The sequence below is a fragment of the Diadema setosum genome, chromosome 4, assembly GCF_964275005.1.
Source record: "Diadema setosum chromosome 4, eeDiaSeto1, whole genome shotgun sequence".
Classification (NCBI taxonomy): Eukaryota; Metazoa; Echinodermata; class Echinoidea; order Diadematoida; family Diadematidae; genus Diadema; species Diadema setosum.
This window is the reverse complement of record NC_092688.1, coordinates 9,117,147-9,140,331: the sequence shown is the minus strand read 5'-3', so window position 1 is coordinate 9,140,331 and position 23,185 is coordinate 9,117,147. Positions and strand designations below refer to the sequence as shown.

General features: G+C 38.7%; 2 protein-coding genes across 3 annotated transcripts in view; both read left to right on the top strand.

Moving 5' to 3' along the window:
• Positions 1-11,120, top strand: part of LOC140227545 (uncharacterized) — a 29,627-nt gene extending 18,507 nt beyond the window's left edge. For both annotated transcript variants that reach the window (XM_072307950.1, XM_072307951.1), the window contains 6 exons: positions 234-416; positions 2,928-3,155; positions 3,374-3,493; positions 7,354-7,428; positions 7,765-7,977; positions 8,915-11,120. In XM_072307950.1, the coding sequence (XP_072164051.1) occupies positions 234-416; positions 2,928-3,155; positions 3,374-3,493; positions 7,354-7,428; positions 7,765-7,977; positions 8,915-9,091 (996 nt within the window). In that variant the 3' untranslated portion in view covers positions 9,092-11,120. The remainder of the gene's footprint in view (positions 1-233; positions 417-2,927; positions 3,156-3,373; positions 3,494-7,353; positions 7,429-7,764; positions 7,978-8,914) is intronic.
• Positions 11,121-13,379: 2,259 nt separating this feature from the next.
• LOC140227477 (E3 ubiquitin-protein ligase CHFR-like) overlaps positions 13,380-23,185 on the top strand; it is a 28,848-nt gene continuing 19,042 nt past the window's right edge. Inside the window, exons 1-8 of the mRNA XM_072307880.1 lie at positions 13,380-13,898; positions 17,120-17,219; positions 17,632-17,677; positions 19,102-19,168; positions 19,763-19,825; positions 20,450-20,583; positions 21,544-21,643; positions 22,179-22,419. Coding sequence (XP_072163981.1) covers positions 13,796-13,898; positions 17,120-17,219; positions 17,632-17,677; positions 19,102-19,168; positions 19,763-19,825; positions 20,450-20,583; positions 21,544-21,643; positions 22,179-22,419 — 854 coding nt within the window. The 5' untranslated portion in view covers positions 13,380-13,795. The remainder of the gene's footprint in view (positions 13,899-17,119; positions 17,220-17,631; positions 17,678-19,101; positions 19,169-19,762; positions 19,826-20,449; positions 20,584-21,543; positions 21,644-22,178; positions 22,420-23,185) is intronic.

Here is a 23,185-nt window from a genome sequence, read left to right as displayed (position 1 = left end):
AAGAGAGAATGTGTTGAAAAACTGCCTTTTTATGCTTAACAGGTATATAAAAAAATATGTTCGTGTTTGAAGTACATTATTTCTCATCTAATCCTTGAGCATGGGTGATCCCTACCCCTCCCCCAACACACACATGTACACAGTGTACATGTGTGTGTCACTCAAATTTTTAACTGACACAGAACTGCCCAAACAAGTGACATTTTCCACCCATTTTTATTTTTCACTTCCAGAAGCAAACACGTGCCAGGATCATGCAAGCAGTAACACTAGAATCTATAGAAGAAGCTGCCCTCAGGGTCAAAGGTCACATTCACATGACCCCGGTCATGACGTGCGGGATGCTGGACAGTCGGGCCCAGGGCAGGAAGCTGTTCTTCAAGTGTGAGTTGCTACAGAAGACCGGGTCCTTTAAGGTAAGAAGTCATATTGAATGGTCTACGTATAGGTACTTGTTATGCATGCAGTCACTTGACTGTTAAATGCAGTGACGATCAAATTCATTATGTTGCGTGCAGTGTCGTCACGTCGGGTAAAATGGCATGATTCCAGAATTTCATTGGCTGCTGACAGAGGCAGAATAGAATGATGTGTATGTATATAGACCATGCAATATCACAAATATTGCCTTGTCTATTGTACCATTGTTATACAATAATGCTGACAGTCCTCTCCCAAGACAATACTATCCCTCAGCACTGCATGCTTCAGGAAAGTATAAACAGTAGTCTCTTGGGGAAAATATAATTTCTTCTGGAATGTCTAAATTACACCTCTAAAGAGGTAATATCTGTATGATATTCAATTGTTGCCCAGACTTTCATGTGGCAAGTGGCAAGTGTAATCTGTCCCTCAACCAGGCGTCACATTTATATACAGTATGTCCCCCCAAAAAAAATTACAAACAAATGTTCGCATTGATAACACCCAATATGATAAAACTGTCTAAATGCTACTTCAGGGTCTTAAAATATAACATTTTAGTTCTATTTTGCAGAAAACCCCATTCAATTTGGTCAAGCGGTCACAGAGAAATGTGGAATGTTGTAAAGCATGTGGTGAGTGTGATTCTTCCAAGTTTAGCACTTCGATGCTTTGTGTGAAAACAACAGACAGAACTTGGAGGAAGAGATTCTTGACATCCTCTACAAAATTCCCCATTTTTCTTTGACCACTGAAGCAAATCAAATGGGGTTTTCTGTAAGATGTGGGCAATGAGTTATAGTTTCGTACCCTGAATTTGTATTTGGATTGATTCACTATTTTTAATACTATTTTTATCACTGCTGAGGGTCCCGTTGTAATTTTTTTGGGACATACGGTATTTACTTTCATTGTTTTCTTTGTATGTGAGAGTTTTTGTTTATAAGCTTCAGTTTCATATGAATATTTTCCACGAGTAGACCAGCCCTACTGACTCATGTCCTTAACCCTATTCTAACTGGGGGGTCAATTTGACCCCCCTCCCCCCTCGACATTTCGCGCCGCGATTCCGCAACGCGCAAAGATTTTGCCGCGTCGTTTCATGACTTTTTTCTTTGAAGTCTCCCGCATATTTTGAGACCAAATTTGTGATGTCCGGGTACACGGTTCTGAAGTTACATAGTGTTTTACGTATGCATGTCAACCCGAAAATGGCTCAAATTCATGATATCGTGTGCAAATCCAATGCAAATTGTGTTTTTTGGTTAAATTGATATAAATTAGATTATTTCAACTTTTAACCATTGAAATTAATCAATTTTAATGTAGATAAGCTTGAAAAAGTGCCTGCAACAAATTTTGGCCAAAAAATTATAGAAAACAAAAGGTAAAAAAACAATGAAATACATAAGAAATTAACAAAACAATAAAACACAAACGAAACTGATTTTGATTGTGCTATTTTTTTACAAGAAAATTGTTCAATGTGTCTTGAGGAACTGACACAAAAATTTAGCAATCATTCAGTTTTTTTAATGGAGTTCTAGGTGAAAATATGATTTCATGCATAAATTTTCATAATTAATTTACTTAAAATAGAAAATCAAAATTTTTCTTTTGTATGACCATGTAACCTTGTAGTTGACATCCGGCTCTATGTTCAGGCAAAATTATGCGGCGATCGCGCGATCGGCGGCCGAGATCTGAAGGGGGGGTCAAATTGACCCCCCCCCCCAGTAAAAACTTGGTCTCAAATAGCCCAGTTAGAATAGGGTTAAATACTAATGATATCATGCTTTTTTGTATCGGCTTTTTATCATGTAATCTCCAGCAGTGTGGATTATAAACCATTGTAAAACATTAACTTGAAAGTTATGAATGGTAAAACAGATATTGTTAGAAATGAAACCATTAATCACATGAGACATAATTTTTCTTCTCTTTTTTGTTGTTGTAATATTCAAAGGCAGCCACATTCTATAGAGAGCAACATTTTTGTGAAGTACTTTATCACAATGATTCCTTATTTTCAGTGGTTTTTTAATCATTTCAACTACTGCTATAGCTGGCATAATAGCACGTTCATCAAAATGTCTATGAAGTACTTCTAAATGAATCATGGTCACTGGATGGATGAAAGCTGAGATCTGTGAAATAGATCAGGTTTGTACGTGTAAGTATTGAGAAAATGATCCTTTCATGAAAATGCAATACTATTTCAAGCCAGCCAAAGTAAAAGGCAGAGAAAAGGATTCCCTTTGTATAGTGATGTTGATAAACCTGTGTACAACTGTCAAAGAGTGCACTTGTTATGACATGACATATTCCACAAGGTTTGAGTTAAAATTGTGTGTAGGGGTCAGATATCACAGCAGATGCCGCAATACCTACACAAATGTGTATGTAGGAGGGGAAGATTTCGTAGAGCAGTCACAATAAGTGAGTGAAATGCGCATGTTCATGCTGAATTGTAATTCTTTTGTGTGTGCATTTGCGCTTTGAAGATTCGCGGAGCTCTGAATGCGGTTGTGAAGCTGAAGGAATCTCGTCCTGAAGAAGAAATCAAAGTGGTCACGCACAGCTCAGGGAATTTTGGGCAGGCGCTAGCCTACGCCGCCAAGCTGAACGGGATCGAGGCCTTCATCGTCATGCCAACCACGGCACCGCTCTGCAAGAGGAATGCTGTCTTGGGGTACGGCGCTGGAGTGGTGATGTGCGAGCCAACTGAAGAGGTTTGTGTCTCATTGATTCACCCTAAAATTCCATTACAAGGGTAAGGATAATCAATTTTTTTGCTGTTGTTGTTGAATACAAGTCAATTACATCAATCCACATTTGATTTGATAGCCCTACCATGACATTGTTTAGAGCATGTTGCAAGAATTCTGTGATGGGGTTGCCATGTATGTAACAGGCTTTCTTTTTTAATGGATTCTGATCTCTCATGCAGTCCCGAGAGGAGTTTGGCAAGCGGGTGGTAGAGGAAACCGGAGCTCACTTCTTCTCTCCGTCACAGACCTATGATGTTATTTCTGGCCAGGGCACCATAGGCCTGGAGCTTCTTGAACAGGTGACAGGTTTATTTACTTGTACATTTCCCATTGGGTGTCAACGACCCTTGTTTCTTGTCAGCCTGATAATTCCCCATTGTCAGACACGCATTCATTTTTCCTCTTTTACCCTTAAAGTTGGAATCCATTTCTTTCAAAACTGTGGTCAACTGTATACTACAATGATATTCTTATCTACAAACTAAATTTGCTGCAAGATCATTTATTGTGTAAAGTATAACATTGCATGATTAAATATGACTAAGATATACAGATGTTTAATTATATTTGATGATAAACTTAAGATAACAATTAAGATAGTGTTTCATGTCTACTTTGTCTTGCCACTGAATGATTATGGTAACTATCCACACAACTTGCTTTTGTTTGAACACTTGAAATTTCGTCTTTTTATTTTGTCAGTCTATAGCACCAATAAATCTGTGCACTATTATATTAAACACAGCTACCTAGCTAGCAGAGCATTGGGATTATTAACCAAGGTACCCCAACAGAAGAAGAAGAAGTAATGTGTATTCAGTGTAATTTACTGTTCAATGCATACATGAAGACATACAGTCAACCTCGCGTAAGTCGACATAATCGGGACTGAGCAAAACACGTCGACTTACGCGAATGTCGACTTATGCGTAAATCGACATTTTGTCGACTTATGCGTAAGTCGACATTCTGTCGACTTATAAATGAAAATTAATTCCCCCTGTACAGAGTAAGATTTGGATCACGATGCGGATCGTTACCCATATCTTACTCCTTTTGCCGCCAAAACATGCCTACTGACATGAGCAACAATAATGTTTTAGCTCATGCATAAATCTTGCGCGGGTTAGTAACGACAACGTACAATTCCCAAATCTCTAGAGAGATTTTGAGAGAGCGGGATCGGAAACCTAGGCCCGTTTCTAGACACTTAACGTTTTAAACTTGATTTGAAATATCAAAGGCAAATTCCCCAAAATTGCTTTAAACTTTGCGATTTAAATTCAAGTGCGTTGCTGGGAAGACATGCGTGTGATTTCGCATGATTCTGTCGAGATTATTTTTCAGTGCCGACTGAGTTGAAATATGTGCGATTTTCCTTCCCTAAGTCGCCATATTTGTTCTGCTTAAATTTGTATTGCCATACTCTGAAAATGAATTGTTCTCGCGCTCCGATTCGCGACATTAGGGAGCTTTAGATTTTAGACGTGCGGATGTTCAAAGGGAAAAAAACATGGTCTGAGCGTGCGCAGTAGCGCACGTCAAGTTACTGCGCACGCTTAGACCATGTTTTTTTTCCCTTTGAACGTCCGCGCGTCTAAAATCTAAAGCTCCCTATTACCGCTCTGTACGGTGCGGGCCTGTCTGAAATAAAAAGAAGAAGAAAACGACATCTTTCGGACTACTTTAACCTTCGTTAAAACAAACCTCTTACCATTGTCGGACTAATTGAACTTTGAACTGAGATTTAAAACTTCGGCATAGCGAACTTTAACAATAATTCGTTATCATTTTTTCATTGACATTTTGTGAAGCAGCATGCGTTTCGGTAGTTTGAAACGTGTAAATGTTGCGATGACTTTCCCCTGCAAGTGGAGACTAAGTTCGGTCACGGCGAAAGTTCCGTTACGAAATAAAAAATAATGTGAGCCTTTTTAACAATAACGCACTTCCGTACATTTTTATGCGTTTAAACGCAGTTTCTGTAGTTTCGGACAAGAACCGCAAGTCTTTTCTGCAACGCTCTTGCGTTTTAAAAACAGCGTTGCTTGTGATTTGACGGACTTGCATTTGATTTTTAGAGTTGCGTTTAAACGCAATTGAGTTTAAATTTCATACAATTTTCTAGTTTTGTGTTATTATCAAACGCAAGTCTTTTCAGCGTTCCGTGTGATTTGATGGACTTGTATTTGATTTTCAGAATTGCGTTTAATTCTTAATTTTGCTTACGATAAGTCTTTTAAACAATAACACACTTCCGTAGATGTTTAGAGATGCGTTTAAACGCAATTTCTTATAGTTTCGTACAAAAACCGTTTACGTTTGAATACAGCATTACGTGATTTGATGGATTTGCATTTGATTGTTAGAGTTGCTTTTAAAACGCAATTGAGTTAAAAAAAAAAGTTCCCTACAATTTTCTAGTATCGTGTGATTATCAAACGCAAGTCTTTCAGCGTTCCGTGTGATTTGATGGATTTCCATTTGATTTTTAGAGATGCATTTAATTTGTAATTTTGTTTACGAAATAAAAAATAATGCAAGTCTTTTAAACAATAACACACTTCCGTAGATGTTTAGAGATGCGTTTAAACACAGTTTCTTATAGTTTCGTACAAAAACCGCAAGTCTTCTCTGCAACGCACTTGCGTTTAAATACAGCATTACGTGTGATATGATGGACTTGCATTTGATTTTTAGAGTTGCGTTTAAACGCAATTGAGTTAAAAAAAGTTCCCTACAATTTTCGGTATGATTATCAAACGCAAGTCTTTCAGCGTTCCGTGCGATTTGAGTTAAAAAAAAAAGTTCCCTACAATTTTCGTATGATTATCAAACGCAAGTCTTTCAGCGTTCCGTGCGATTTGATGGACTTGCATTTGATTTTTAGTGTTGCGTTTAAACGCAACTGAGTTTAAGTTTCCTACAATTTTCTAGTTTCGTGTGATTGTCAAACGCAAGTCTTTTCAGCGTGCCATGTGATTTGATGGACTTACATTTGATTTTCAGAGTTGCGTTTAATTTTTAATTTTGCTTATGAAATGAAAAAAGTAATGCAAGTCTTTTCAACAATAACGCACATCCGTAGATGTATAGAGATTTATTTAAACGCAGTTTCTAGTTTCGTACAAAAACCCAAGTCTTCTCTGCAACGCTCTTGCATTTAAATACATCGTTGCGTGTGATTTGATGGACTTGCATTTGATTTTTAGAGTTGCATTTAAACGCAATTGAGTTTCAGGTTCGTAACAATTATTTTCTAGTTTCATATGATTATCAAACGCAAGTCTTTTCAGCAACGCACTTGCGTTTAGATGCAAAAGTTGTGTGTGATTTGATACACCTGCATTTGATTTTTTGAGTTGCATTATTAGTTGCATTGTAATAAATCTTTTTAGAAAGGGCCCTGGTTTTAATACCGCTTCGGAATAATCAACGTTAGAATATTCGGATTTACAAAAACACCTATTTTATGTTCGGATAATGAATACCTACTGGGACATATAAGTGTGCAAAATTTGTGCGTTTTGAGAAAAACGAGAGGGAGAAAAGGGGTAAAGTGAACTGTCTTGGGTACTACATGTGAGTGTATGTCCTTTCTATATTCTGGCATACAAGACAATGGACGCATGGCGCGAACGCTACCGCGCCGTACACTAGCGAATTACCGAGTAGAAACGCAGCGAATCGGAGCGGGAGAACAATTCTTTTTCAGAGAATGGCGATAAGATTTTGAGCGAAAAATTATGTCGACTTAGACGAGGGAATTAACACGTATTTCAGCTCAGTTGGCACTGAAAATCAGGTCGACTTCGCGAGTTGTCGACTTATAAATGTCGACTAAGACGAGGAAATTTTCAAAGAATAACAAAGGCAAAAATCGGGACTTTTTTATTGTGTCGACTTAAGCGAGTTGTCGACTTATGCGATGCGTATTTCAGCTCAGTTGGCACTGAAAATCAGGTCGACTTACGCGAGTTGTCGACTTATAAATGTCGACTAAGACGAGGAAATTTTCAAGGAATAACAAAGGCAAAAATCGGGACTTTTTCATTGTGTCGACTTAAGCGAGTTGTCGACTTATGCGATGTCGACTTAGGCGAGGTCTACTGTATATAAAGTATGTGTAGGAGTTATCTATTTTCTGTTGCTTTCACAGATCCCTGACCTGGATGCTGTGGTGGTTCCTGTCGGGGGAGGAGGAATGATTGCTGGAATAGCCACGGCAATCAAGGTCAGTTGCAACCAATCTACGTCTTGAGTTTTGCTTGCCATGTCTTTACATTTTATTTACATGACATCACAAACTGCAGTAGTCTTCTCGTCCAGTGATGGCTGTACTGGAACTGATTGTCGGATTCTTCCCAAACTTCTACTGATGTGTTCTACTAATATTGCTGCTTTCATTCAACCCATGCATATATTTTGGTGATCTTGCCCTTTGAGAAAATGCCAATATGTCAAAGTATTGTTTTGTGTGAATAGGACAGACAGTGAATAATGAATGATGATAAAGGGGCAAATGCTTCAAGTCTAATTTTGCAAGTGTTGTCACTCCTGATCGCTACAGTCAAAGAAGCCGAGCATCAAAGTGTACGCAGCCGAGCCAGCCAATGCCAACGACTGCTTCAAGTCGTTCCACGCTAAGAAGTTCATCCCTCTGCCGCCAGGCCCCGTGGACACTGTAGCGGACGGCCTCAAGGTGTCAATCGGGAAGAGCACTTGGCCAATCATTGCCAACTACGTTGATGACGTCTTCACGGTGACTGAGGAAGAGATTGTGGTGAGTGGACAGACAGCTGCAACATTTTATTCCAGAACCTATTTATTGTTCCTTCACAAGACATCCACACACACATGAACGCATACACCCACAAACACAAACACAAGCTCAAACTTACACAAACAACATGCACATACAAGCGCTTTCAGATGAACCTACAGCAAGTAGATTTACATCATTTTCAGGTAAACCTTTATTCTCTTATTTCAAATCCCACAAGGTTTCAATAAATACTTCACAACCTAGTTGTTAAATGATTCTAACACACTATTTTGTGTGTAATTTACATGTTGCTCATTCTCTGGTACTATATGAAAGATGAATCTGTCTTTTTAGTGAGTTGGAAACTGTTTCCAAGTGGATTTGATGTCACAGCACACATAAATCCATCAAATCTTAACAAGAATACACACATTATGCTTTCCTCTTGGACTTTTTTTTTTTTGCCAGCTTCCTCTTTACAAGAAAGGAAATTCCCACAGATTGTGTACAGTATCCAGCATGTTCTCATAGGCAATAGGTTTAATGATTTGTTTTATGAGTGCTGTCTCTTTCAGTGTTGTGGTACATTGATATACTCTTCACTCGTGGTAAACTTGAGCAAACTGAAAAGTTGGCTTGCATTCTTGCCATCTTTGTCCAGCACAGTGACAGATAAGCTCATGGGGTATGTGTCATTTGCATTATACAGAAATCTGTAAATCTCCATGTTATTTTTTTTTTTTTAAACACATATACATGATTCAGTTTCAATATATTTTATCAATTTATTTTGCAGTACAATGTATTTTGTACATTTCTTTTATATTCCCTACATATGAGTGCTCCAACACATTTGAGCACCCCCTCTTACTTTCATAAGGACAGCAGGTGCATCATTAGCACTATGTACACTTAAACACCAACTTGTTACAATTTTTTTTTTGTTCCCTCACAGAATGCGACATGTTTGGTGTGGCAGTACATGAAGCAGTGGATAGAGCCCTCGGCCGGAGTGGGCGTGGCGGTGGTGATGAGTGAGAACTTCTCGCTGCTGCCGCCGGAGATCAAGAACGTCGCCGTGATACTGTGCGGAGGAAACGTTGATATGGACACGGTCAAATCGTGGCTATGACCCAAGGAGGAATGCTGCAGAGTTGCTATGCAAAGACAATGAAACCTGTAGCATGGGATGCGGTCATCATCAACATCATTAAAATCATCATCGTTATCCTCGTCATCCACTGCAGGCGTGCTCTGATGATTTGCCGTCTTTCAACCACATCAAGAGAGTTTGATGCTCTGATGTCTGGAACATCGTGTGTCGTTGAGATGTTGATATTCCCAAGTGGAACTTACTCTTGACTGCATCGCGACAAATCAGAACATGTTGAATTCATGTATAATCTCTAAGGACTTCCTGAACAAACAAAAGTGTTTTGCATAGTTTCATCAACTTCTCTTTTTCTACTCCAGAAATTTGCGAACAAAAGTGATTTAGGAGAGACGGTGTACCTAACTCCAGCATTCAAGTACAGTATGTGCTGGTCATTTTGGTGTTGGACAACATTAACAAAAGTGATGGGCTGAAAAGCCGTCACTGTGCTTGAGTGCAACCAGACTGAGTTTAAGTGTTGCTCTTCTTTATAGAGACTTGAAAACTTTGCACCAGCATCCGTTCTGGTTTTATAACTGACTTTTAAAGATATGTTGTTTTCAACAGTGATTGACTCGATACCTGTTACTTCCAGTGCCAATGTGGAAATCTGTTTCACAAAGAGTCAACACTCCATTGATTTGTATTTCTTGGGAGGAGAGGTTGAACTATGGGGAATCACAATCATATAGAATATACACATTTAATCATGAGGGGCACCCAGGAATTCCTCTATTGACTAGGTAATGCACAAGAGATGGATTTCTGCCATTTCTTTCGTTAGAACAGCTACTTCTACATCTAGAAATACTAACACTATTGTCAGCAATGCAAATATTAATGATTGGGGGAGGGGTGATTAATAATTTATCAGGTACATGGTAGTTTGTATGTTTGTTTGTTTGTTTTTTTTTGATCTATCAACGATTTTCACAGTATGTCTGTCTCCCCACTTCTAAGCTTTTTGTGAAAAGATGGAATATCTTGTATTTGGAGTCTTAGAGCTGAAAGTGCCTGTAAAAAGTCATAACAAAGTTTTTTTTTAAAAAAGTTAAAAAAAGAAGTTATTTTATGGCCTCAAGTGGCAATAGCTCTACAGATAATTGCATTTCCCCGACTTCTTCCATCATTTCTCCGAAAAGAAATGCAGTGACGTGTACAGAATATTTGACACCCACTGTGGATCAAATACACTGTACAGGTGTAGTAAGTAATTCTACCAGACAGCACATTGATTTTTTTTTTTTTCAACACTGGTGCTACTATACATACACTGACTGGTGTGCTTTAAATGCCAAAGCAGTCAATATTTGTGAGATAATTTCTGAAAAAAAAAAAAAAATCCTGATAAGTTTTTTGATAACCATTAATTCTTGGTGCCAGAAGTAATGGACTGTGTGTACAACGATATATAGTCACCCGTGCAGTCAACCTCGCATAAGTCAGATAATCGCATAAGTCAAAGGTCTTTTCAAGTCCTCTTCTGTCTGTATTCTATTGATTTTAATCCCTCATAAGTCAAAATTTCTCTAATTTGCAGCTGTTTCTTCAGTCCAAATAGATTTGACTTCATAGTAGGTAAGGTTGACTGTTGCATTTTCTGTGCCGATCTGCACTCAAAGCACACGAAGGGTTATCAGGACAGTGCTGAGTTCAGATTTCTTACAGGACTCATGTAAGGCCTCATTCTAATGCACGATGACCCTTCTTTTGGAGATATTTTTGCCAGTCAAATAAGCCTTCTTGCCTCGACACTCAACCACTCACAGGCAGTCATTCTGAAAGTGAGACGTATTGTATTCAATGAGGTGAAAGTCTGTTGATACCAATCTCTGGGCAACAGATGTCTGTGACACTAATGTTGTCCCCTACATCTGACTCCAGATATTTTTGTTGTTGTAAATTTAAAGCTAGAGCTGTTCCCACTCTATGCATACTATACTTGGTTTATGGGCCTCAAGATTTTGATGTCAAGCTCGTGATCAATAAAACAGAAAATTGTTTTTAATCAGTGAGTCTTTTGAAGCTTGATTACAGATGTCCTCCAGTTATGTACCGAATGTGCTTGACATGAAGACTTTAAATAGACACAACTAATCCCTTTTTTACTCTTTAACATTCCAGGGGAGTCTTTAAAGGGACCGTATAGTTTTGGTCGAGACCGAATTTCAGGTTTCTAACATTTTTCGGTTAGATGATGAGAAACCTCGTATGAAATATGAAAGAACATGTAATTGTATGAGGAATTCAACATTTATTTGATGAAAATTGGTTTTGAAATGGCTGAGATATGACATATCCAAAAAAGAGCGATTCTAATAAAGTGTGGGACCCACAATTTACTATGATCGCTTTGATTACTTTGTTTTTGGATGTTTCAGTCATTCCAAACCCGATTTTCATCAAATAAACTGTGAATTCCTCTTAAAATGGTATGTTCTGTACTACATCATAAGTGTTTTCGTGGTATCTCGCAAAAAGTTAAAAGCCAAATTCTCATCTCCACTAATACTGTACCATCCCTTTAATCTAAGATAAGACCAATGTCCTCTTCCTGAAGCCAATCCCTTCTAGACTTTTTATGATGATGTCCATGTACAGTATATTCTAACGAGCATGTTTAATCTCTGTTTGAATTTCAGTAAAAGTACATCTGATTCATTGCTGGATTAGAAGAATACAGGTACTACAATTTGTAATGTCACATACGTAGAATGATATAAGAAACACATGAAGAGAATTTCAAAATTTTTCATTTTTTATGAAAAGTACACATTCCCTCAACTTGTAATAGTACTGACATACACATTTATTTTTGGGGGGTGATATTATTCCCCCTGCTTTCTGGAAGAGGCAAGTCAAGTGCTCCTTTATTATGCTAGAAAAGTGACAATATGTTGATTTTTTTTTTATGTTTGATTATTTTCTTTATGTCATTCTTTGTATGTGACATCACAAACTGTAATAGTCTTCTCATCCAGCAATTGCTGCATAAAAAGTTTTTAAAAATTCAGAACTTTTGTACAGATCATCAGATTTTCCTAAAACTTCCACCATTATGTTTTACTATGTGTATGGCTACATTCTTTCAAATCAACACATATTTGAGTAATTTCAGCCATATATCACTGGGGGCTTCAGTATACCAGGGAGATGGAAAGAGATTTTTCTTCCGCCTTCCTGGTTGGCATTAGTCTGATTTCCAGACCCTTTTCCAACTGGTACTCCTTTACAAAATGTGCCCTCCGCGACAAAGTTTGTCACCCACGACAAAGCAGCTAAACCTGCTACTTCTTTAGGGGGTGTTAATATTATGGGAAGGAAATTCGTAGAGCAGATGGTCCTGGAAGCCAGAATAGGTTGGTATACCACCCCACCCCCCCCCCCCTTTTCAGGCAGTCAACCATCTTTCCAGATTATTAGAGATACCCTCTAAGGATGGAAATGGGTAAGATTTTGACCTCCTATCACAGGTTTTTGGAAAGGGAAGCTAGCAAATAAAGCAGTGTGGTGTACGTGCAGCACACATGTGGCAAAATCTCCTGCAAAAAGAAGGCCAGCCCGGTACCCTTTGCAGCAAAATATTCACAGTAAACACATTCAAGAGAATTGGGGAAAAACACCAGTAGAAGCCCCACTACCCCTGTTTGGGAATTTATTGGGGTTTGAGACTAACACTGTTTAGGATTCTGATTGTTTAGAAAAGAATTGAAAACCATGCCAAATGAAAATATTTTTGGAATAACTACTGAAAGGTCTGAAAGACTCCTATTTCAACAATTTTTTATTGGTATTTTCTCCTAAAATTGAGCCCTTAAAATATACTTCTTTCCCGAAAAATCAGGAATGCGTATACTGTACAGGGCTCTGTTTCACAAAAAGTTGCCATAGCCTGGCTTTAGAGCAACTTTTGCTGGGATGGCAATTGTTATGGTAACAACAGGAATCAAGCTTCCTGATTGGCTGTTGCCACAGGAATTTGCTATGCCTTCAAGAGTTGCTATCCTAACATCTTTCATGAATTGGGACCCAGATGACCACCTGAGTGGTGGTGGTGGTGGTGGTGGTGGTGGGGGGGGGGGGGGGGGGGGCAGGGTTGGTATGCCCCTCCCCCCCCCCAAAAAAAAAAAAAAAAAATGAAATACAGGCCTATTTGGACCTTAACAGTGCACTCCTGTTTAAAAAAAAAACAAAAAAAAAAAACGAACATGGTTATAAAGAAATTCTGGTTACAATGAAGTAAAAATTCAGGCCGCAACAATGTTGCTCTATGTTTTTTATTGTTCATTTGTTCTGTTATAACGAAATTTTGATAATGAAAGAAAACTGGGTCCCGAGGACTTCGTTGTATTAATTCACAGTGTTTTAAAACAGAATATGTTTTTTTTTTTTTTTTTCTCAATTACTATAGGCCTATTGCGAAAACTAGAAGATTGTGATAGCAAAAGAAGTGTCTGCGAAATGTAGACTACTAGTATCAAATCCCTCACCGACATGTGTGTGCATGTTTTGCGGCTGTTTGTTATCACACCTCCCATACACGTATACACATTATACACCGCGTACACACACACCGGGTTACCCGACAGGGAGATTCGCTATTAGCTGCTTGTTTCGGGACCCGTCTCCGCCTCGCCTCGCTTGACGTTCATGGCATGCAGATTATAAAACGTAAATCTTGCCATGTCAGATCCTGGGAATTGGGCACAGTTAGTGTGCATAAGTGATGCAGATGGCCTTGTCATCCCTATCTCAACGGACTCCTTCAGTATCGGTCGGGGAAGAGGTTTGGATGCTACTTTGTTTTTGTCTCTCTAGTCTAGTCCCATACGCGTGAAATTATGCTGGAGTAGTATTGCAGCGTAAAATGTGAAAAGACACGTGATAGAACCTACTAACGTTAGTATATTTACAACTCCCTTTTTATCAAATGTGAAAGTCTAATATTGGTAATGTAAAATGTTGCACTTTACAAACAAGTAGGCTTTTTTTATAGTTTGGTCTAACTACACGCAGCCGCTGCACGTCTACTCCTTCGCAGACGTTATTTTTCAGCGGTGGGTGTACGTTTCCTTCATGAATATCTTTATTAATCGTGTAAAACTAAAATATAAGGAATCCCCGTAATCCATGATAATCATTCAATAATCGGTATGCGTATTTTTTTTAATTATGTCAAAAACCCACTGAAATCGGTCCTTAAAATCAGGTCTGTAAGTGGTAAGCGTCCGTATTGCTTCACTCCTCATCTTCTGCGTGTTATTGAATGGCAATCCCTCTCCGGCAATTGTGCACTTTACGGCCCTATATTATCGGTACCTTATTCGCTGTATGCCAAGGTGATATATCCCATGAACCATCAGGCATCACGCACTAAGCAGCTGGCGAGCTTTTCTTGCTGTATGGAACGCCGTTTGACAAGTGATAGGGTCACTAAAAGAGCCCGCCTCACTCACTGCGCTTCTGCGGAGCCGACACATCGAACACTGTGCGATCGCACGAACCAGGGAGGTGGCGAGGCTCGTGTGTTTGTGTGTGCGCGCGTGTGTGTGTGTGTGTGTCCATGTAATGGCTGCCCGTACACACACACACACACACAGCTATACACACTTCGCACGGTGTCTGGTTGGGCTCGACGAAATGAACACTAACAGACGGACGAATTGGGATAAGATTTTGAGGGTTTTTTATTATAATTTCACAGAATAATTTTGCCAAGGCCACGAGTGGACATATGTCCTCTGAAATAGGTTAATTAGTGATCCCCTGCTTAAGATATAACGCAGAATTCATTCATTTAAAATCATGATTGAAGCACGGAAGTTTACCGTTGCGTTCCGTTGTGTGCCAATGCATAGCATCCTGTTTGTCTGGCTGGGGTCTGCTCGCGCTCGATCACGCTGCGCCTCGCAGTGAAAGGCGATTATAGAGCAACCCTGTGGTGTACTGTAAGTGCTTTCATCACGCACACACACGTTCGCACATTCACACACACTGCATCCCAATGCGAAATCTCACACATGATATGTACACAGTACAGTGCCGGAAGACACTCTGTCGAACTCGCGGTGCCTGATAGGTACTCGAATTCGCATGCACTGCTCGATTAGGGTAAAATCTCACACCGATAATATAGGGCCGTAAAGTGCACAATTGCCCATGAGAGCAGCACGCGCGGAAGACGACAAGCTTTACGTAACACACGAAACGCACGGGCGTACGTAAAATGCTACCACGGTACCTCGGGTTAAGCGTTCGTGGTAGTTCGTTGATTTTGTGAATCATCGCACAATCTAATCTGAAAAATTCAACAATAAGGTTTGGATACCAACAAAACACCAAATTCAACTGAACCATCAGCAAAATACGATATAGGTGGGTGGTATTACTGTTAAAATCAAACAAAATAAAAGACATTTTTTGTGGTCTTGCCGTCAAAAGCGATGGTCGTTTACAACGTTTAAACACTAGTACATGTCAGACTGCTGTGCTTTGCACAGCGGTCTGGTCAGGCTAAGTTTGGTCTAGATCTCTATGTACATCATAAGAGTCATGATTAAACACGTTCAGCAGTCCACGGACACGGTGTCGGTGATCATGCAACTAAATTATAGACCAGTGACACGACAGACAGTGCCAGTGACAGTGACATTTGTAATCAGAGCTAGAAGCTAGATCTAGAGTCTAGTAGAACACAAATATGGTTGTATCTTTCATTGAATACAATTAAAACATTGGCGAATGTATACCTGTGCATACCATTGGCATTATACCATACTTCCACAGTCTCTTGACATTTCATTTCAGCATGTCAAAAGATGCATGAGATATTGTTTACATTACAATTGAAACTTACAATCAAGATCTAGAACATGCTCTCAGTAGAAATGTAGATAAGAAGTAATGACTCTTGAGTATATGCCTACCCATAGCATAACTACTCGTGGGAATTGCTGGGGATCATTTACAATTGTACATATATATTTAACTCCTCATTAATTACAATATCTCAGGGTATATACAGGGTCACAAGTACAAAATATCTCGGAGTGACTGTCCAGCAGAACATAAGCAACATCAACGAAATCTACAACAAAGCAAGCAGAACACAGAACAAGAAGAAACCTCAAGATAAGTTCCAGTAAGATCAAGGAATGAGCGTACAAGGCATTTGTAAGACCAGCACTTGAGTATCCCTCCTGTGTTTGGGATCCCGCTACTCAGAAAAACATCAATAAGCTGGAGTCTGTACAGAGACGAGCTGCTCGCTTTGTGTTGAACAGGTACCATAACACATCAAGTGATAGCCAGATGATCAAGCCTCTTGGCTGGCAGTACCTGGAACACTGCAGAAAAATCTCACGTCTCTCCATGCTCTTTAGGATCAACAATGACCTTGCCCACTGCCCAATAATCAAGTCAAAACTTCTTCAACTACCCCCTCGCCAACGGCGCTCTCACAGCAAACAGTTCCAGTTTGTCACTTGCAGAACACAATACAGGGGGTCATCTTTCCTACCAAGAACTGTAAAGGACTGGAACAGCCTTCCTGAGGAAGAAGTGGCTGATCCAACCCTTGACATACTGTATATATGTCAAGGGTCAGCAGTTAATAAACCATCACTAGGCATTGTTTTTTAAAATAAGAGGAAAAAAATTGTACAGTGTAAATAGCAGCTTTGAAGGTCAACACAGGACAGGTCAGGCTTGGTCTGCATCCCAAGTGCCATGATCATCAACCTATTGATTGTGGGCATCTTGGGCAAGACAAGACAAGACAAGGCAAAAAGGGTTGATTAATGAATGGAGAAAAAAACAACAACTTTACCAAAGCAAGTCAGTGACATTGGAAATCATGTCAAATCTAAGTTCAAGGCTCTTACGGTACCTTTGAAAGCTGACAAGTGGTGTGGTCTCTGCAGTGTGTGGATATGCCATACTGGAATCATTTCATGGTTGTGTCTCTCTTTTTTCTCTATTTCGTTTCTCTTTTTTTTTTCTGACCAGTTTGTGATCTGTCCATGCCAGATAATAAGGTGATATCTGGCAATCACTGCAGGCTCTACAAACAGGGACAAAATGATACCGTCTGGCTGGAGGACACAAGGTTAGTAGAATACTTTTAGGTAGTACACTGTACCATGTACAATATGTAAATGTAACATACAGTACTTAGTGTTTGTGGTACATTTCAAAGTACTTACATGTATGGATCCTGATGTCAGTCTCAGATACACTGTCGTTGTTCTCTCCATTTTTCAAAGAAAAATGTACTTTTCCCCCTAGTCAACATGCTATTTTAAAGAAATCAAGCATTTTGAAGAATCCAATATTAGTTTGCCAGTCAAAGCTTTTGGAAATAGATCAGAAGTACAAGGTACCTTGCACTGGTAAAATTGTTTGATTGAAAATAACAGAAAAGTTTAATTCATTTACCACGGGAAGAACAAAAAGATCTTTATGAATGTACTCTTGACGATGGTTTGATTGTCATTTTATTGTGTTTTTCTTTGTCATAGCACAAATGGGACTTGGCTGAATGGTGTCAAAGTTGGAAAAGGACAGGTGACTCAGATGCTATTCCATCTACTGTCTAAGTTAAAATATTCTTTGAGGTATCTGGTACTCTGGATGCAGAGTTGGGAGAGAAAAGGATGCCAGGATTTTTTTTTCTTCTTTTTGTTTTTCTTCCTCATATATATTTAAATAGATAGTGCCTTGAATGCCCACTGATTATCAGTACTACATTTGTGACCCGCTACAACAAAATGGTCCTAAAGTCGCGCACGGTTGAAGCCGTGAAAATCGAGTATGAAGTCAGAGCATTAAAATTGGTCAAAACTTACGATTTTCTGATTTTGATATATTATTGGAGTCTAACATGTCTTCTATCATCTGTCGAAATTTTGAAGCAAAATGATCAAAGGAAAGACCAAAAAAAGCGTTTTTTTGAGCCATGTTTTTGGGCGTTTCAGCGAAGCAGAAACTGGTTCGAAAATTTGGATTGAGCGCCACAGATAGGTTCCGCCCCTAACAACGACCAGAGTGATCTCATTGGTCAGTTTGCTGCTTGCTGCTAACCGAAGCGTGAAGCTCGCACACTGCCCAGTCGACTGGTGCGTGCGGGCGGGGTGCGCTATGCTCAGCCGCTTCTCACATCCTGGTCCCTGATTGGTTGGTGAGGAGACCACCGACGCTGATGTGCTTGAATGAACTCTTCGGGGGTTGCTAGGGCTTACCTTCTATTGTCCAGAGGTGAGAACTGACTTGCGTGTCCCTTGTTTGCGATTGCGTCAAAAGGAAGACTTTAAGGGCGCTTTTCTCGAAACAGTGATTTTCCAGACGTCTCGACATGCTCTCTTTTAAACATCGATATCTCCGCATCCGATTATTTTTATAAAATGTGTTATATATCAATTTAAAGCAGAAAGATTAGGGGATTATATCATGCAATTTTCAAATTATCGACCTCGCCCGACTTTAGGATCATTTTGTTGCAGCGGGTCACATTTGTATTACTATGTATTTCAAGCAAAGATCTAAAGTAGGCATTGTCACATTATAGGGGCATTTAGATTCTATCTCTCTGAAGTGATGAACTACACAAATACTGTTCATTCCACAAGAAGAAGGGACTTGAAATGTCTCGTTGATTGATGGATACACCTTTTCTTTTTCTTTTCTTTTTTTGGCTCCCTTCTGGTCTGTGTTTCAGCATATCCTACACTGACTTAGTGTCGTTGACAAGAAAACAGCTTCCACTGCAATTTTCCACTCGGGATATATGATAAAAGATTTACATCTCCAAAGATGAATAAGGAGAACATTACAAATTTGTAATACACACATACTCTCCTAGCCTCTTCTTCTTTCTTTGGATTGATATTTGACACATATTACTATCTATAAAGAGTAAAATTTTGATGCAAGTTGTATGTGTGTAGCAGTTTGCCATAGTTTGACTTCACTGTAATTGTTTGACTTTGCAGAAACAAAGACTATGTCATGGGGATGAGATAGCTCTGGTTTTCCAGAAAGGAGACAAAGCACAAGATAGTAAGTACAAATTGATTTTTTTTTTTTAAAGCTACATTGTGTTTCTTTCCTTTGATTTTTGCTTGATGTGGATAGGGAAATGTTATTCTCGTCGAAGCTTTTTGCCATGTGCATTGATGTATGTAGCTCACTTTAAAAGGCTATGTGTGTGCTCCTCTGACTTTCTCACCTCATCAGCCAAGAGTAATATAGGAATGAATTTAACTGCAGAGGTTTACAGTGTTGAAATCATCTTATTTCAAGAAAAATTTTATTCGCATATGTTCAGTGAGTTCACACAGTTTGTACAACTGTAAGTTTGTTTTGATTTTGTTTATTTGTCTTGCATTGCCAGATCAGTCAGGACTGAGTTTGATACCTATAAACTTCATATTTTATCTGATTCCAAGGTAAAATACATTGTGTATGGAATGTGTACATGTACTTCAAAGTTATACCTGTAGGAGCAATCTAACCATGGTGAAATCTACTGGGATTATTTACAGCATGCATGATCTAATGGGTACATACATGTGACTGTTGGTCTTCTTCTTTTTACTCGAGCATGATGTATAATTTTTGTTTTTAATATTACAAGTTCTTTTATTCCTCCAGATATAGTCTACAGGTTTGAAGACATTGAAAAACTGGATCAAACTCAACCACTAGAAGATTCGGGTAAGGGCCTGTAGGCATTGGAGGGGTGATTTTTCAATTTTGGTCAGCAATTATTATAACAATGCAAGTAGATGCTGATCAAAGCTTGTAGGAATTGAAAAACGAAAAGTTTGAGAAGAAAAATGCAAACTGGGGAAATTGTCATGATGATAGGCTGGATAAGTTTGAAGATAACATTCAATGCTCTTAGAATTGAGTCCTGCTGACAACAGTGGTAGGGAAGATGATGCCTAAAGTTTTATTGTGGGTTTGTTGCTGTGCTTTGTCATACACTGTCAGAAGAACATCACAATTGGCAGAAAAAAATCCTCTCAATGTAGCTGAATTGTAAAAAGAAAAAAACAAACAACAAACAAACAAACAAACAAACTTTATAATGTTTCTACAGTATATTCTAACCGCTAATCATGCTTACCCATTTTCTTTTGCAAAAAAAAAGAAAAAAAGTGCTTACCATCAGTGGAAGTTGAAAATGGAAGTATTCTAGATGAGATGGAAGACCTTGCAATACTCAGATTATTTTGAAGACGTAAATATTTTATTATTTTATTTATGTTGTAACCAAAAGAATCTATTTTGAAAAAAAAAAAAAAATGTGCAAGTCACTTAATTTGTGTTTCTCAGATGAAAACACTGAAGACTATGCCTTTGGTGAGCAACATGACGACAAACCAAAAGGTGTGCCCCAAGAAGATGATGAGCAAGGTGAAACTGTCCAGGAGGAAGGCACGAGAAAGAGAGAGATTGACAATGATCAAGTAAGTGTTTTGTGACAATGTCAAAGGGATAAGGTTTATTTTTATCAGCTTTTTCTGGCAATACAGACAACTCACATTATAACAGAAGTCCTTGGAACCCAGCAGTTTTCATTTGTTACATCAAAAATCCATTAGAGCTGAACAAATAAAATATATGAAGATATATAGATGATGATTTGTGACTAATTTTCACTTCGTTGTAACAAAGTTTCGTTTTAACCATGTTTGATACAATGAGATTCACTGTAATATAACATTGTTGCATGAACAAGCTGTGAATGGACTAATGCAGTCACTGTGTGTCATTCCACCCTTCAAGAATAAAAGTTAAACTTCCAATAAGCAAATGAGCCATGAGCTTCTTTACACTAATTTCTTGTGTTAGTGACAGTTTAATATTTGAATACTGAGTATCTCAATCAGGGACGGAAAGCTCAATAGCCACTTGTGGTATTAAAGTCCAAAGAGCTGTTTTTTTTTTTTTCTGTTCAATGTTCATTTTTTTTTTTTATGATGTTAAAAGCTGCAGTGATGGAACAAAAGTAATTTGACAATGTGCATGTTGATATTTTTTACTTTTTTTGTGATACTTACAAATTCACTTTCACTTTAAAGCAAGGCCGTAAGTTTTCTGTCATGAATGATAAAGTAAAGTTTTGTCACAAAAGGCAATTGAGTAGTGTGCCATATTTGTTTTACTTCTTATTGGCAGATTTGTTGTCGAGGTAGATTTAACAGATGGGGTAATGGCAGAGGAAAATCAATTCCAACAATAGCAAAGTGTGTTTGCATGCTAATACTGTGCCTCATCAGATTTTTTTTTTTTTTTTACCCTTGGTAACTTTCAAGGCCAGAATAAATTATATATTACAATAGATCAGCCTTTTTGAAATGATTTCCACACAAGATATACAGCATCACTACTGAAGCACACTTGTTTTATCTTATAAATTCTTGCAGGAAGCAGTTGAAGAAAGTGAGCCATCCACGAAGAAGCAGAAATTAGAGGAAAATGCCCAAGACAGCAGTTCAGCTTCCACAGAAAATAAGCTTCAAGCTGGTAAGCATACATTTGGAAAATTATGTTACTTCTAGTGCCAGTATGTTTGTAATGTCACACTACAAAGTCTATCTCTTGATTTTGTCAAAAGAGAAGTAATCCACAGTAAATGTTAATTGAAATGATGAAAATGGGTAAACAAATGCAGTTCAGTAAAGAATGAATTCAGATCTTATTAATACGAGGTTTATAATGCCCTTTCATCTAACTGTGCGAACATGTTGACTCTGAGTCATGAAGACAGCTCAAATTGACTGCTGTAGGTCAAGGGGTTTTAATATAAAATGAATAAAACTCTCCATGTATATTGCATTCAAAATTTACAACCTGAGCACCAATTAATCAGAATGCCTACTGGTGTGGCATGTATTAGCCATCACTGTGATGTGCACTGATGTGTATGTTGTCAGGTTGATAGCACTGACCATTCACAGAACACAGTATTAGGATTTTTTTTTCTTGCTAACAACAACAATGACAACGACATTAACAACCACAACCGCAACAACAACAACAAAATGACTCTCACCATCAGAAAAGGAAACTGCTGAGGAAGAGAAGACAGGAAAAGAAGAGGGGCTGAAAGAGGAGGAGGAGGTGGAGGAGGTGGCTAGCAAAGCAAGCCAAGGTGGTGGTGATGGTGATGAGAAGAAGGACCCCAAGGATAGCGACCAGCCGAAAGCGGAGGGAGCCAAAGCTGAAGAGGAGGAGACAGACGACATCTTGGAGACTTTGATTTGCAGCATCTGCCAGGACATTCTCCACAAGTGTATCAGGTAAGACAACGCTGCACACTGGCACTGGTCTGACAGTCCCTGACCAGTAAAAATCACTGTCGGACCAGTAACTTTTTCAGAAATGGACTAGTAAAACATGGAAAAAAACTGGGTACCTGCTGGTCCGACCTGTCTGTTGGACCAGTAGAAAAAAAAATGGGTTAGTGTGCAGCCCTGGGTAAGAGGGTGTGTGATGGCAGTATGATAAAGGGAGAGAGGGGTGTAGGGTGGACATGGTCTATAGGAACTTTACCAGAACATAGTGAGAGTATATTTGTTCTTGTCTGTCTTTATGATATGTAAGGTAAAAAAGGTTGGCTGTGTATAGAAAGTGAGAAATGAACCAAGAGTGTGTGTGTATGTCGATGTGTTTGTTTTGTTTGAGATGAAGGGTGTTGGGTATTAATTTTGATTAGTTTGTGGCACATTGCAACTGCTATTTCTCTCCCTCGATATCCTGTTTCAGAATTGATGGCCGGAAGCCAATCTATTCACAAAAAATTTGTCATTTTCATCATGCTGGATGTCGCGTTGCCTCTGAACATCTCTTGAAAAGATAAAAATCCATTCTCCACCTTGTCCACCAATCTGTACAGCTTTACCTGTGACGAATGTCACCTGTGCTTACCAGTTTTTCTCAATTTTTACCTGTAACTACTGTCATGAAATAGTATCAATATTAAGATTTATCACAAAGCCAGTATTTATACTTCAAAAAGATCACAGTTTCCATCATTTACACGAGAGACGCTGCCATTAAATAGTG